This window comes from Podarcis cretensis (genome assembly GCF_951804945.1).
Source record: "Podarcis cretensis genome assembly, chromosome: 8".
NCBI lineage: Eukaryota > Metazoa > Chordata > Lepidosauria > Squamata > Lacertidae > Podarcis > Podarcis cretensis.
This window is the reverse complement of record NC_137177.1, coordinates 30760267-30773361: the sequence shown is the minus strand read 5'-3', so window position 1 is coordinate 30773361 and position 13095 is coordinate 30760267. Positions and strand designations below refer to the sequence as shown.

The following is a 13095-nucleotide window of genomic DNA, read 5'->3' as shown; positions in this document are numbered from 1 at the left end:
GTCCAAACAATCTCTTAGCACCCAGCCAGCCACCCCATCCGGGCCCATAGCCTTCCTCGTGTTTACCTCCTTTAATATTCGCCTCACTTCTCCCTCTTCCACCCTGGCAGTATTTCCTGTAGGTAGTGACGCCAATAGCTCTGGCATCCCTGTTGGAGTCACTGTTGGTGTCACCTCAAATCGGTAAAGAAGGTACAGTGGTGCCTCGCAAGACAAAATTAATTCGTTCCGCGAGTCTCTTCGTCTTGCGGTTTTTTCATCTTGCGAAGCACCCCTATTAGCGGCTTAGCGGCTAAGCGGCTTAGCGGCTTAGAAAAAGGGGGGAGGAAAAAAACTCGCAAGACTCGCAAGACGTTTTCGTCTTGCGAAGCAAGCCCATAGGGAAATTCGTCTTGCGAAGCGCCTCGAAAAACGGAAAACCCTTTCGTCTAGCGAGTTTTTCGTCTTGCGAGGCATTCGTCTTGCGGGGCACCACTGTATTCAACTCTCCCACCAATATGACCATTTCAGGCCCATTTCAGAATCAAAGTATTTCAGGTGGACTTTGAAACTCGCTTCCAGGCTCAATTCAGAGTTCTGATTATTACCTACAAATCCCTCACAGGATATCCGAGGGACCACAAGAACAGCCACCAATTGCATATTCATCTTCCAAGGCCTTGCTCCTAAGACTCAGCTGACTGGGATGTGTGACATGGCTTTTTCAGCTGTGACACCCAGAATATGGAATTCCCTCTCTAGAGAGACTCACTTGGGTCCCTTTTCGCTGGCCTTTGGGCAAATGTTAAATTTTTATTTTGCTAGGTCTTTGACATTAACTGAGTTTCTCTCCTGCTGTTTGAGGCTTTATCCTCTGTATTTGTTACTTTTGTGCTTTCATTTTTAGAGTTGTCTCCAATGCTATTCTTACTCAGGACAGACCCATTGGAAATAATTGATGTGGCCAGCTTAGGTCCATTCATTTCAATGATTCCACTCTGAGTAGAACTTAGGGAAGCTTTTAATGTTTAAAAGATTATTGTATTTTAATATTCTGTTGGAAGCTGCCCAGAGTGGCTGGGGAAACCCAGCCAGATGGGCGGGTTATAAATAATAAATTATTATTATTATTATTATTATTATTATTATTATTATTAGGTAGCTACAGCCAATAATATTTACTGCTGGTTTTATATTAGATTTTAAATCTTGTTATAAGCCACCTTGGGGGAGTTTTAATGGCTAAGGCACAACATGTGTTTTAAAGAAGCATATAAATGCAGCACCCCGCAAATCCCACAGACAGGGTATCGAAGACAAATAATATGAAGCCCTCTCTTGTCTAACAGGAGAGGATATTTTGAGCACTAAATACCCCGTGCATCCTCCAAGAAATCCACTGAGCTCCTGGACTGAAGGAGCCTTACCTTCCACCAGTGACGTTAGCAAGGTGACATTAGCTGCTTTACGCCTCCCAGCAGGTAGATTTAATCCTATCTTCTCCAACCTTTCCCTTAAACACCTTCCACCATTTTTAGATTTTGCCCTAGAAGAGGAAAGCAGAGAGATAAGACAACTTGAGCGGATGGGAAAGAAAAAAGTGGTGTGGGCGTATGGGGAGAAACCATACATTATTATCATTAATTGTTCTTCTACAACCACAGGGCAATTGAGAAGTCTATTTCGGAAGACTTCCGGGTCGGCGCCATCGCCGAATGGCGGACTCCCTCCGAGCTCCGGAGGGAGTCGGCTGGGTAGGGGTCAGGTCCTGCCGTGCCGGCGACGCGGGGACCCTCAAAAACCATGGGCGGAGATGCCCATGGACTTGGTGACTTGGCGGGCACCGTTTGCACCCCCCCGACCCGCGAAGGAGCCTTTTTAAAGGCTGCGGAGCGGGTGACGGGGGGGGTGTGGTGCTGTGAGTCCAATGCTTCCCCTGCCCAGCGAAGCCGCATGCCATTCGGCGGAGAGCAACGACTTCTTCTTTGAAAATTTCGGATTTGGACTAAAAGGAACAACCCGTGAGTAAATTGATTGGACTTAAAAGGGAAATTTGATCTTTGAATTTGGAGCGAGCGGGGGGAGTGCAAAAAGGAAGTCCGTCCCCCCCCCCTGTTGTAGATGGCTCAACGCAAGGATTTGACAACTAAGATCGAGAGATGAACTTGTTTACCTGAAAAAAAATTTTAACTTCACGAAGGGAAATTACAATAATTGTGCTGGAGGAGAAGACTGATTTGTGGGAACTAAAATGCAACCCCCCCGGGAACCGGGAACGATCCGCTATGAGAGACTGGTGAAGAGACACAGAAACTTTGACAGCTGTCAAAGTAGCTGTCAAAGCAGGAAAATAAAAGAGAACTTTGTTACGATGGCTTTGCTGGTTAGATTTGTTACAATTTGGACATAAATTATTGGAAATAAAGGCAACAAGTTATTTGACTTTTGGGTCTGATTTTGAAAGAAATTAAGTTACCATATTCCCTCTAGAGGGAGGCTGGGACATTGCAACAGTAGCAGCAAGTGGAAAAATACTATGAATTTGAGCAGGATCTGTTATCTCTTGGGAAAGCTGCAAAAACGAAGCATTATTTTGTCTACAGAGGTTTCTATACTAAAGGAGACAATAGATTTATCTATTGAAGAAAGGAAGGGACTTGACGCAAGTTATGTTCCTGAATAACAAAAGCCTCTGTGGAGAACAAGAAGTTTCTGAATTAGAAGGTTTCCGCAGCAGAACAGGAAAAAGCAACCTGAGGAATAAGAGCTGGACCAAATTTGAAGCCGGAGTATTTGGAACATCCAGACTTTAAAAGGACCAAGAAATAGAATTTAAGTTAGACTCTTAAACATAGAGGTCTGGATGGAAGAACAATGACTTTTTCTGAGAGTTTTTTCGAGATTGGACTTTCTGAAATTAAAAGCTATCAAAAGACGGCAAAGTGGAGTTGAGATATAGACGTGGATACACCAGGCTGGCAGTAGACAATGGATGAACTTTGGGGATTGGAACCGGGGAATGGGGGGGGGGGAGATTTGGAATCCAAAGGCTGTAAAATTATATATTATTTCTTTCTTTTCTTTTTTCATGTTTGTTGTTTGAAAATAGGGGAATTCGTGGAAGGGAAATGGGGTCGATCTTAGGGAATTATATAAAATATAAGGAGAAATGGTTCATTAAGATAAATAAGATAAATTAATTTGGAATAAATGGGTTATTTAAAATTACAAATAAGGTTTTAAAATTTGGGGTAAGAATCTGTGGAATCAATTTAAGGGAAATGGAATACAAGAGGGGGAGGGGGGGGAAGTCCGGGAAAGATGCCACTGAAACCAAGTGTAAATCATATTTGTTTTTTCTTTTTTTCTTGCTATCTTTCCTTTTTATTCTGGAAAATTTTTAATAAATATTATTAAAAAAAAAAACAATTGAGAAGTCTATTTCAAGATGCAAAGACACTAAAAGGCTACACCATACATTTAAAGCACACGGCCTCTCCCAAAGAATTCTGGGAACTGTCGTTTTTAAGGGTGCTGGGAACTGTAGCTCTGTGAGAAATAAATAACAGCTCCCATGATTCTTTGGGGGAAGCCATGGCTTTAAACATGCCTTAAATGTTCAGCGTGGATGTAAGCTCTGCAGCTGTTCTCACATGCCGAAACCACCACTCACCCTATCCCTACCTTCCCCAGCTTGGTGCCCTCCAGATGTTTTGGATTGCAACTCTTGCTGTGAGAGGGAAGGGGAGAATAAACAATTCCTTGAATTGCCATCATCCACCTCCCACAGTGGTCCTTCCCTCCTCCAATTGCCACCACAGGGGAGCCTGAAGACCCTCTTGCCCTGAGGGGAATGAGAGGAAGCAAGCCGTAATAGCCTTTTAAAGCCAACATTTCCATTGTGACTTTAAAAAAGAAATAAAATTGATGCTGATCCTTGTAATAATATTATGTCAACCACTGTTATAAGCCTTGTGGAGATGCTGTGGAGGGGATGTTCAGATCCTGAGGACTGGGAAGAGATCAGGCTGTTGGAGCTTAGATGACTCCTAGCAGTTTTGGAGCCCCAATAAATGTCTGAACCAGAGGAGGGGGCCATGATCAAGGGAGTCAGGGGCTGGATCCTGTGGAGAGTCCAAACCCCACTTGGGACTGACAAGTGATATGGGTTGTTTTCCTTCTTATTTCCTTAAAATATTTCTCCCCAGGCTTTCCTCACATAGTTCAAGGGGCAGAGACTTACGAAAAGTATTCAAATGCCACCAGAGAGCTGGTTTTCCCACTAAAGGCATTGGGAAGCTTATGGGATATAGATCTTTCTTAAACTGCCCATTAAAAGGTGATCCGAAAAAATCCATGCCAGTAGGTCAGGAAACATTGATGTTACAGGCAGCAAGATATTGGTGGGGTCTGCTATGGGAATCAACAATAAACAAAAATGAATGGAGTTACAGAAATGAGTGAACTCGTTCCAGATCCGTAATGAACTGGAATAGTTTTTTTTTGGTTTCTCACCTCCGGAGGACTCCGCCAAGAAGAGAAGCGTTTAGACATTCTGGGGGTGAGAGTCGCCTCTGGACCTCACCAACGGTCACTTTATACTTTGAGGTGGAGCTGAGGAGAGACAGGCGGCCAGGCACAGAGCAGAAGACTTCATTGGGGTTTGTCACCCCTCCAATCAGGGTGTCTTTGTTCATAGAAAGGGCGGAGATGGTGGTGCCATTGGCTTTCGATGGGATGGGCACTAGAAGGAAGGAAGAAAAGCACATTCATGAGAGAGTGAAGAGGCGTGGAGCCAAAAAACAAGAATTGTATCTCAAGTATCTGTGACTTTCTGTTTTCTCCAGTTTCCCATTTTCCCAATCTTCAAATTGTTTCTCCAAATTTATGAAGCATTTTTATAAGAAAAATAAGAAAAATCCTTTTTGATTAATGTACACATTTTTGAAAACAGCTTCCACAAATAATGTATTCTATATGCTATTTTCACTAAGAAGAAGAAGAAGAAGAAGAAGAAGAAGAAGAAGAAGAAGAAAAAAAAGGAAAAGGAAAAGGAAAAGGAAAAGGAAAAGGAAAAGGAAAAGGAAAAGGAAAAGGAGGAGGAAGAAGAAGAAGAAGAAGAAGAAGAAGAAGAAGAAGTTATTTATACCCCGCCCACTCTGGGTGGCTTCTAACAAAATATTAAAAATACAATAAAACATCAGACATTAAAAACTTCCCTAAACAGGGCTGCCTTCAGATGTCTTCTAAAAGTCAGATCATTGTTTATTTCCTTGACATCTGATGGGAGGTGTTCCACAGGGAGGGTGCCACTACCAAGAAGGCCCTCCCTCTGCCTGGTATTCATTTTATTCACTTTCACACACACACACACACACACACATTATAATGGTTGGTTTGAGAACGGCATCACAAAATTTGGATAAGTGCAAACTTCAAAGAACAGCTGTGTTTTGGATCTCATATTGTTTTGGAAAATATGACAGATAGATTCACTTTTCAATGCTGACTGCGTCAAATTTCTTCCGCATCCCTATTCAAGAATGTCTATTATAAGCTGTGACCAGCTCCAGAGGAGCAGCCATTGAGACCAGTATTAACACCCAGCATCAAGCCTTCCATTTTAATTATCCACAATGCACTGGAGCCACCCTAAGCTGAGGGCATTGTGGGAAGGGAAAATGGTGGGCAACTCACAGCTGCTCACCACATATCACAATGCTGTTGTTTGCTGCTGCTAGCAGCAGTTAAGCCCACCCAGGGGAATTGTGGGAAGGACATTTTGCCAGGGTGGGAGGGATGGTAAAACCCAGAGTCAACTCTTAGTAGCTAAATGAGTGTGCTGCAGCAAAAACAAGAAGTCTCAAAGACTAACAAATTTATTGTGAAGGAAACTTTTGTGGGCTAGAGTCTACTTGGTCAGGTGCATCATGAAGCCTTGTTTTTGGTTAGCAGATGGGCATAAAGAATTCTAAACCATGGGACCAAAACACCATGAAATGCAAAGGTTTATCTGCCAACTGAGAATGAGACTTCATGCCTCTGACACAGTGGGCTCTAGTCCAAAGAAAAGGTTCTGCCAGAAAAATGGTTAGTCTTTAAGATGCCACAAGAAATCTGGTTCTTACAGATGTGGTGACGCTGAAAAATAATCAAGGAGTGTTGGGGAAAGGTGTTTACGATTATCAAAACAAGACATAACATTGACTGAACTTCTAATTAAGCCCACTGAAAGAGAGGTGATGGTGGGGGAAGGGGGACTCAAGAGAGGTTTTATAGAGAAAAGTGAGGAGAAACTTGGTGGATAAATAGCCTCTAGCATAGTGTCATTTCTAATAGCAAACTCAGGTGGTGCATTCCAGCCAATGGGACTGGAGACAACACTTGGCAATTCACAAACATGAGGGAGGTATATCAGCATGCTTGAGGGAAACTCCAAAAGTTTACTGAAGTACTCATTTATTAATTTTAAAAACAACAACAACCCAAACACAGACACAAAACAGCCTGATGATGATGGCGCATGATCAGTAACCACATAATGCTGCACTTCCATTAGAAACGGAAAACGGGTAGAATGACGTGCTTGCACTGAATGGCTGAACCCAGTAGAGGTTGATCCATTAGGATGAATGGGGCACTGCCCCACCAACCTCAGTCTGTCCTTAGCCAACCCCCATATGCCTGTCTTCTTTCTTAGGACCCCTTAGCGGGTGGACCTGCCCAGTGGCGTAGTGTGGGTTGTCAGCACCCGGGGCAAGGCAAGTAATTTGCGCCCCCTAACCCGTGGATTTGCACCCCCTAACCCTAACCCCCAGATGTTGCGCCCGGTGCGGCTGGCCCCCCCTGCACCCCCCACGCTACGCCACTGGACCTGCCTGTCTTTGGCTTCGCCTCCTCTCCTGTTGTCTTCTTCCCTCCCAGTTCCACTGGGCACCAGTCAACACTGTCTGGATGTGACAAGGGACTGCAACATTTTATTGTGGCATGGCACGCAAATATGCAAAATCACAATGCCTAAACAATTGCGGACCGGCAGAATCAGAATTGCTACTATACAATTCAAAACACAGCAACCACGTCCATATCACAATCAAACAGGCACTGACAGTCATGACTTTTCGTCATCGGTTAAAGACTTTGAAATTTTTCTGCAGGCTTTCCTGGAGAGAGAAGTCTATTCACTAACAGTATATGTTGATACCGTTTTATGAGAACCATATTTTACGCATTTTGTTGTATTTTCTTTTAATTTTGTACCTGGCTATGGCATTGTTAAATGCTCAGCAGTCAATAAACGTAAATACTAGAATAGAACCAAGTTGAATTAAATGATACAAACAAAAGTATTCTCAAGTATTCTAACAACAGCAGGAGCAGGTGGATTTCATCGCTTTCCTATGCAGTCAAAGAGCACGTGAAGGGGGTTATCCTTAATGCTTTGTGCAGCAACCATTTGGTCATTATGTGGAGGGGTTCAACATCAGTTCTCTTCTTTTTATCTTATTATTACACTTACGGTACATCCCCTCTTCCCTCCAAGACACTTGATTTTTAGCACTAACAACAATTACACAGCTCTTTTCATTTTAGCTTTATCATCTTATCTCGCATTTATCCTAACAAGAACCTTATAAGGTAGGTTGGTTTAATTCCCAATATACAAATGGGGAAAGGGAGAATGAAATGAAAATCCAGCCCTCCCAGGTGGGCCAAACAGGGTCACGCTGGATCGCTTTTCTTCAACCACCGTTTTAACTTTCTGACACTTCTGTCTTTGACCCTTGTGGTTTTCACTTTTGAGAAACTCCTAAAATCACAAGACTTGCAATTAAATCAAAAGATTTGGCAGCTGAATGTTGCATGTGTGATGACACCAGCTCATTTCTTTCTCCCCTTTCGCATTTTGTTTTGTTTTTTTAAGCCTTTTCAGGCACTACCAAGAAATGTTAAAGCCAGAATGGAAGACTGATGCCAAGATCTGTTTGGAAATCTGGCCTAATTTCAGTACAGGTTTTCAAAAGCATCCTTGCTGGCTGCAAACGTAGCTGCCAGCGGCACACCAACCGGGTCGGGCCTGACCTGGCAGCGGAGCTTCTGCAGCCGAGCGCACTTCGCCACGGCCGAGAACGGCTGCTCTCTGCCGCCAGTTCAGATGTGCAAAGCTGCACCAGGGACAAGCACCAGCAGTCAAGGTGCAGCTCCTTCTGACGCGGAGCCAGGCTCCGATGAAGGAGCCTGCTGTGGGGGTGCCTGTTTGCACCCCCTCTGAAAGTTGCACCCACGGCCACGGCCCTCATGGCACCCCAAACGCTATGCCTTGGGTAGCTGCTCCTGGTTATCGAAGCCTTGCAATTCATTCCAGTTTGCTACGTAGCAACTGCTCCAGAACATTGCCAGGCTTAATGGGCAGATCAACCACAATCACCACATTTAATAAGGGAAATGCAAATGCTCAAATTGGAAAGAGTAGCCTCAAAACTCAACCGGAAAAGGCAAAGCAGCGGGAACCCATTAAGGGGGCCATGACAATCGGTACATTGTGAACCAGCAGCTCCCCAACTTGTTAGCAGAACTATAAAAAGCCAGCACATGTTACATAAAAACGGGCAAATGCTTTCGGGGCTAAGAGATGAATGCAAGTCAGCTGAGGGGCAGGGAGCAGTGATGTAACTGGTGATGTCGTCCCACTTCGTTCATTTTTTGTGCATTGTTGAGCCCACCCCATTTTGCAGCTTGTTCTCTCTTGGCATTTTGAAGCTGTTTCTTAAGATTTCGTGATCGTTTTCAAAAACTTTGCTGTGTGTTTGGAGCATGGATTCCAGTCACATAACCAATAACAGGTTTTGGTTTGTGTGATTTTTCCACAGACCTGTGATAGATGTGTACGTGGAAAGGAGATGACTTGTGTAAAGTGAAACTAATGTTAGCAGGGTTTGTTATTATGAAAAAATTCATCTATATATATATAAATACAGTCCAGGGCATTGTAATCCCACAAACTGTCACAGAATTGTGCTCAATGTCCACGCACTTCGATGAGGGCACAACATGGCCAATTACGTGTCATTTCGTACTAAATTTTTTAAAATGCTAACTTTGTTCAGATCCCTAAGTAAGGAGTTCTTACTCAGCTTAAGATCTCACCAAAGAGTAGAGCTGGCAGAGTCGTTCAAAAGCAGCTGGTGACCACAGGTCTCGCTTCCAGATTCAAGGACTATGAGGCATACTTTTCTACTGCATCTGGCCAATGGGTGCAGAAGAGGGGGAGGGGCCCATAGCTCTGCCCAAAGAATTGGTGCAGTGTAGCGGGGGCATTAACTTGGAAAATGCAATATGCCCAAGGGTTATGAACATCTAGAAGCCCATGGGGAAATTACATTTCCCAGGTCTACTTTCTAAAGGGGAGAGCAAATGAAGTCCCCTTCCTTCTTTCCTCTCTCACAGTTACTTTCTATGGAGCAGCAGAAGGTAACTGGGTGGGAAGGGAGGGAGGTTTTGGGGGGCTGGCCGCTTGCTGGCTGGAAAGGCTGTATGAATCACACCAGATTGCATGGATCAGAGGAGCAATGGGGTTTGAATTGATTCAGATCAGCTCTGGTTAAGCACCCAAACTGTTTTCTGATGCTAATGATAACTTGAATTAATCCAAGATAATCTGATTTGAGCCACCAGGTATGTGAGCCAATCCAGAAATCACATCCACAGATAGTTGACCCGGAAAGGTCAGGCATCGCTATAAAGAAGAGTCCAGGGTTGCTGTTATGACTCATTCACTACTAATAATGTAATCAATCTTAATAGAAAAGAAATGGAAAATGGCATTGTGCAGGCGGGGTCCTCCCTGAATTCTTAATTCATAAATCACTATTCATTAGGTGCTCATGAATTCACAATTGACTACTTTGGTAGCTGCAAATGGGCAATTCCGGTTAGTCACGAACTCATCAGTTGCTAGTTGCTGTCTATGAACTCCTGAGTTATGTAAGTTGTTTTTGTAATGGGTGATTGGATGCTTGGGCATCACGTGTTGCCAGAGAGCATTGGGAACTACTTTTATTTCTGCCTTAAGTTGTGTAAGCAAATTAAACGAAGTCCAGGGTCAGGAATCACCCTCCTTTTCTATATCAAAAGAAAGAAGATGCTAAGTTGGATAGGCCCTCTTTTATAAAGGCATAGAAGTGAGATGCAAAAAAATGAATGGGCATATGGGGTCTCAAACCACTGAAATGGAAAATATTCTTAATGCAAAGAAGTTACCTGGTGCAAAAGACTGGGTGAAAGATTCCTGCATTGCAGGACTTGATGAGCCTTGTGGGTGCCTTCCAATTCTATTCTGAACCTGAGACCATCTGCATGCAAATCAGTGGCACACTACCACTGAGCTGTCGTCCCTCCCTGTACTTTTTATTGGAAAAGGGAAGACACTAAAATCTTACTAATGTTCAGTAGATGAGGGCTGCCATTCTAAGGCTGGACTGAACTGAAACAACTTTTTAAATGGTTGCATATGCCTCTGGGACAGCAACTGTTAGCAATGCATAAACCTGAATGTTCACAATTAATTACTACCCCACCCTTTGTTAAAAATCACAGAACACAAAACATACAACAGCATGTATACTGAAATACATTTAAAACATAAAACAAAAGAGACAACCAATAGCAATAATAGCACAACCATTGTGAGATAACTTCTTTATATTGAACTATTAAAACTTCAAGGGAAACATGGCTGTCTCTTTCATTAAGTAACATCAGAAGTAAGTTTTAGACTCCGCTTAGTCAGAGAGCATTTGGGAACAATAGCTGATAATCAATCATCCCTGTGTCCTGTTTGGCTCTGCAGTGCTGTTTATTCCTGTACAGTGACGATTTTGTCTTGTCATGATTTTAATTATATCATTTTGTGCTACTGTTAAGCCACTTTGTAGATGGTAACAAATGGAATGGTAGAGTATGTATGTATGTATGTATGTATGTATGTATGTATGTATGTATAAATATTTATTATACTATACTATTATTATCATCATATAAATAGAGGGGCTGCTGAATAGAGGAGTAACTTGCCTAAGTAACATCAGGCCACCTAGTAAACTCATGATAGACATAAGATTTCCCTGTTTGTAACTCATTCTCTTAGCCCTTAGGTTAGCCCAAAGATGGCTGTTACCAAAGATACATGGGATGGCTATCTTTTTCTGCTTGCAGAGTCCCCCCAAAAGGCACAGCACGTTAAGATGTCCAGTCACTTCCTGGAAGCAGTTTTGAAAGGGTAGCATTTGGGGAAGCAACAAAGAACAATAAAGCTGAATGATGCATGGATGGTCCACTTTAAATCCACCACAAATGGCACTTGTATCGCATCAATAACGTGTTGCAGAACACACCCACAAAAAAACACCACTTTGGAGGACCCCAAGGTCCCAGGCAGTTGGGGTGGGAGTCAAAAGGTGTTGCTGTTTTTTACTGACTATTTTAGATGCAGGAAAGAGAGGCTTGAGAAAGGCAGTCTAGAGTGTTCTGGGGTTGTGGGACTTCAGAATCTGCACTGATTCAGTCCCGACACTAGGAAGCACTGCCGGCATTGGCTTGCATTTTCCTACACTTAGTGTTATTAAAAAGGAACTTTCCTAATCTAATCAGCATGTGGGAACACGTTTCATGCCCTTACCCCGCTTACTTAACATGCATATGATACAGGTCATCCCTGTGTTCTAGCCATTTCCTGCATGATCTAAAGCAGTCCAGAGCATCAAACACATTTCACTCAGTGGATTTCTGAAGCTGTTTATTCCTGTTTGTTTGATTGTTTGTTTGTTTGTTTGTTTCTGAAGCTGTTTATTCCTGAGTCAGACCACTGGTCCATCTAGCAAGGTATAGTCCAAGGTCTGAAGGAGGGGTCTTTTGCAGTACAGCTAGCTGCAAAGGTGGGGAATTAACATGGAGCCTCTGACATGCAAAGCTATGCTTACTTCTCTATCATTGGGGCCCCAGGCTGCAATGGTCATAGTGGTGGCTTCATTTGAAGGATGCAATAGGGAGCTCACCTGCCTCTCTGGTTTTACCATTGTCAGCTTTAAACTCTACCACATCAGTTCTTTATATAACAATGATAGGGAAACTTTGGCTTTCTAGACCCTTGACCCTAACCATTGGTGATGCTGCCTAAACTTGATGGGAGTCTGAAAACATCTGGAGGGGCACAGTCTTCCCACCACTGTTATTTATTTTATTTATTACCAGCAGCCTCATACTTGGCATTGCTTGAGAAGTCCAAGGAACCCTCAAATCGCTGCAGTTTCAAAACTGGTGGTTTCAAAAGGTTCAGTCCACCAGCCTGATTCAAAATGGCATCCAGTTGTATACAGACAGAGACAAAAAAACCCTGCTCCTTGATGTCACGAGCCAACATGCTATAGTTGCTTATGCTATCTTAAGAGGTGAACAGACAGCTTTCTGAAACATAGAGTAGATTTAACTTGATCCAGTTGTACCCTAATCCTATATTTATGGAATGGGCTTTTACGTCACGTGAAAGCTCAAATACAATGCAGAAATTAACAGTTATGGAAACAGAATAAACTGCTGTGTGAATGCAGTCTTGGTCTGTCTTCCTCTTTCCCAGTCTTTCTCCAACTTAATTTTTAAGACCAATTGAAAATAATGATTAATAATGGCGATGAGTGGGATTGCTAATGGTGCAATTCTTCTGATGTCAGGACCTACCCTATTTGTGGGCCTTGACTCTCCAATGGAAGACCAACAGCTCTGCTAAAAGACCAGCAATTTTTTGGCTCCATCTCTCCTTGAAATATTTCCATTCCTGCTGATCATGACAAGAAAATCCATATCTAAGAAATAGTATCTGGGGTTTTCTTTTTTCCTCCTCCCTCCCAGTTACTTTTCCTTTTGTATTGTGACTTTTAGATTATAAGCCTGAGGGCAGGGACTGTCTTCCCATTGCCATTTGCAAGCTGCTCTGGGGGATACAAATTTGTTTATTTATTTAGCAATTTTTTTAAGCTACATGATTGTAAAAACACACACACCTCTAAGCAGATTACAATAAATACAAACATTAACAATAAACAACAACAACAATTTAGCTCA

The 13095-nt window shown here is 42.9% G+C and overlaps 1 protein-coding gene across 5 annotated transcripts in view; it reads right to left on the bottom strand.

The window, feature by feature from the left end:
* The window catches only part of TFAP2E (transcription factor AP-2 epsilon), a 75561-nt gene that overhangs the window by 10274 nt on the left and 52192 nt on the right, over positions 1–13095 (bottom strand). For all 5 annotated transcript variants that reach the window (XM_079987765.1, XM_079987767.1, XM_079987764.1 and 2 more), the window contains 2 exons: positions 4495–4723; positions 1407–1525 (listed from right to left, as the gene is read on the bottom strand). In XM_079987765.1, the coding sequence (XP_079843891.1) occupies positions 1407–1525; positions 4495–4723 (348 nt within the window). The remainder of the gene's footprint in view (positions 1–1406; positions 1526–4494; positions 4724–13095) is intronic.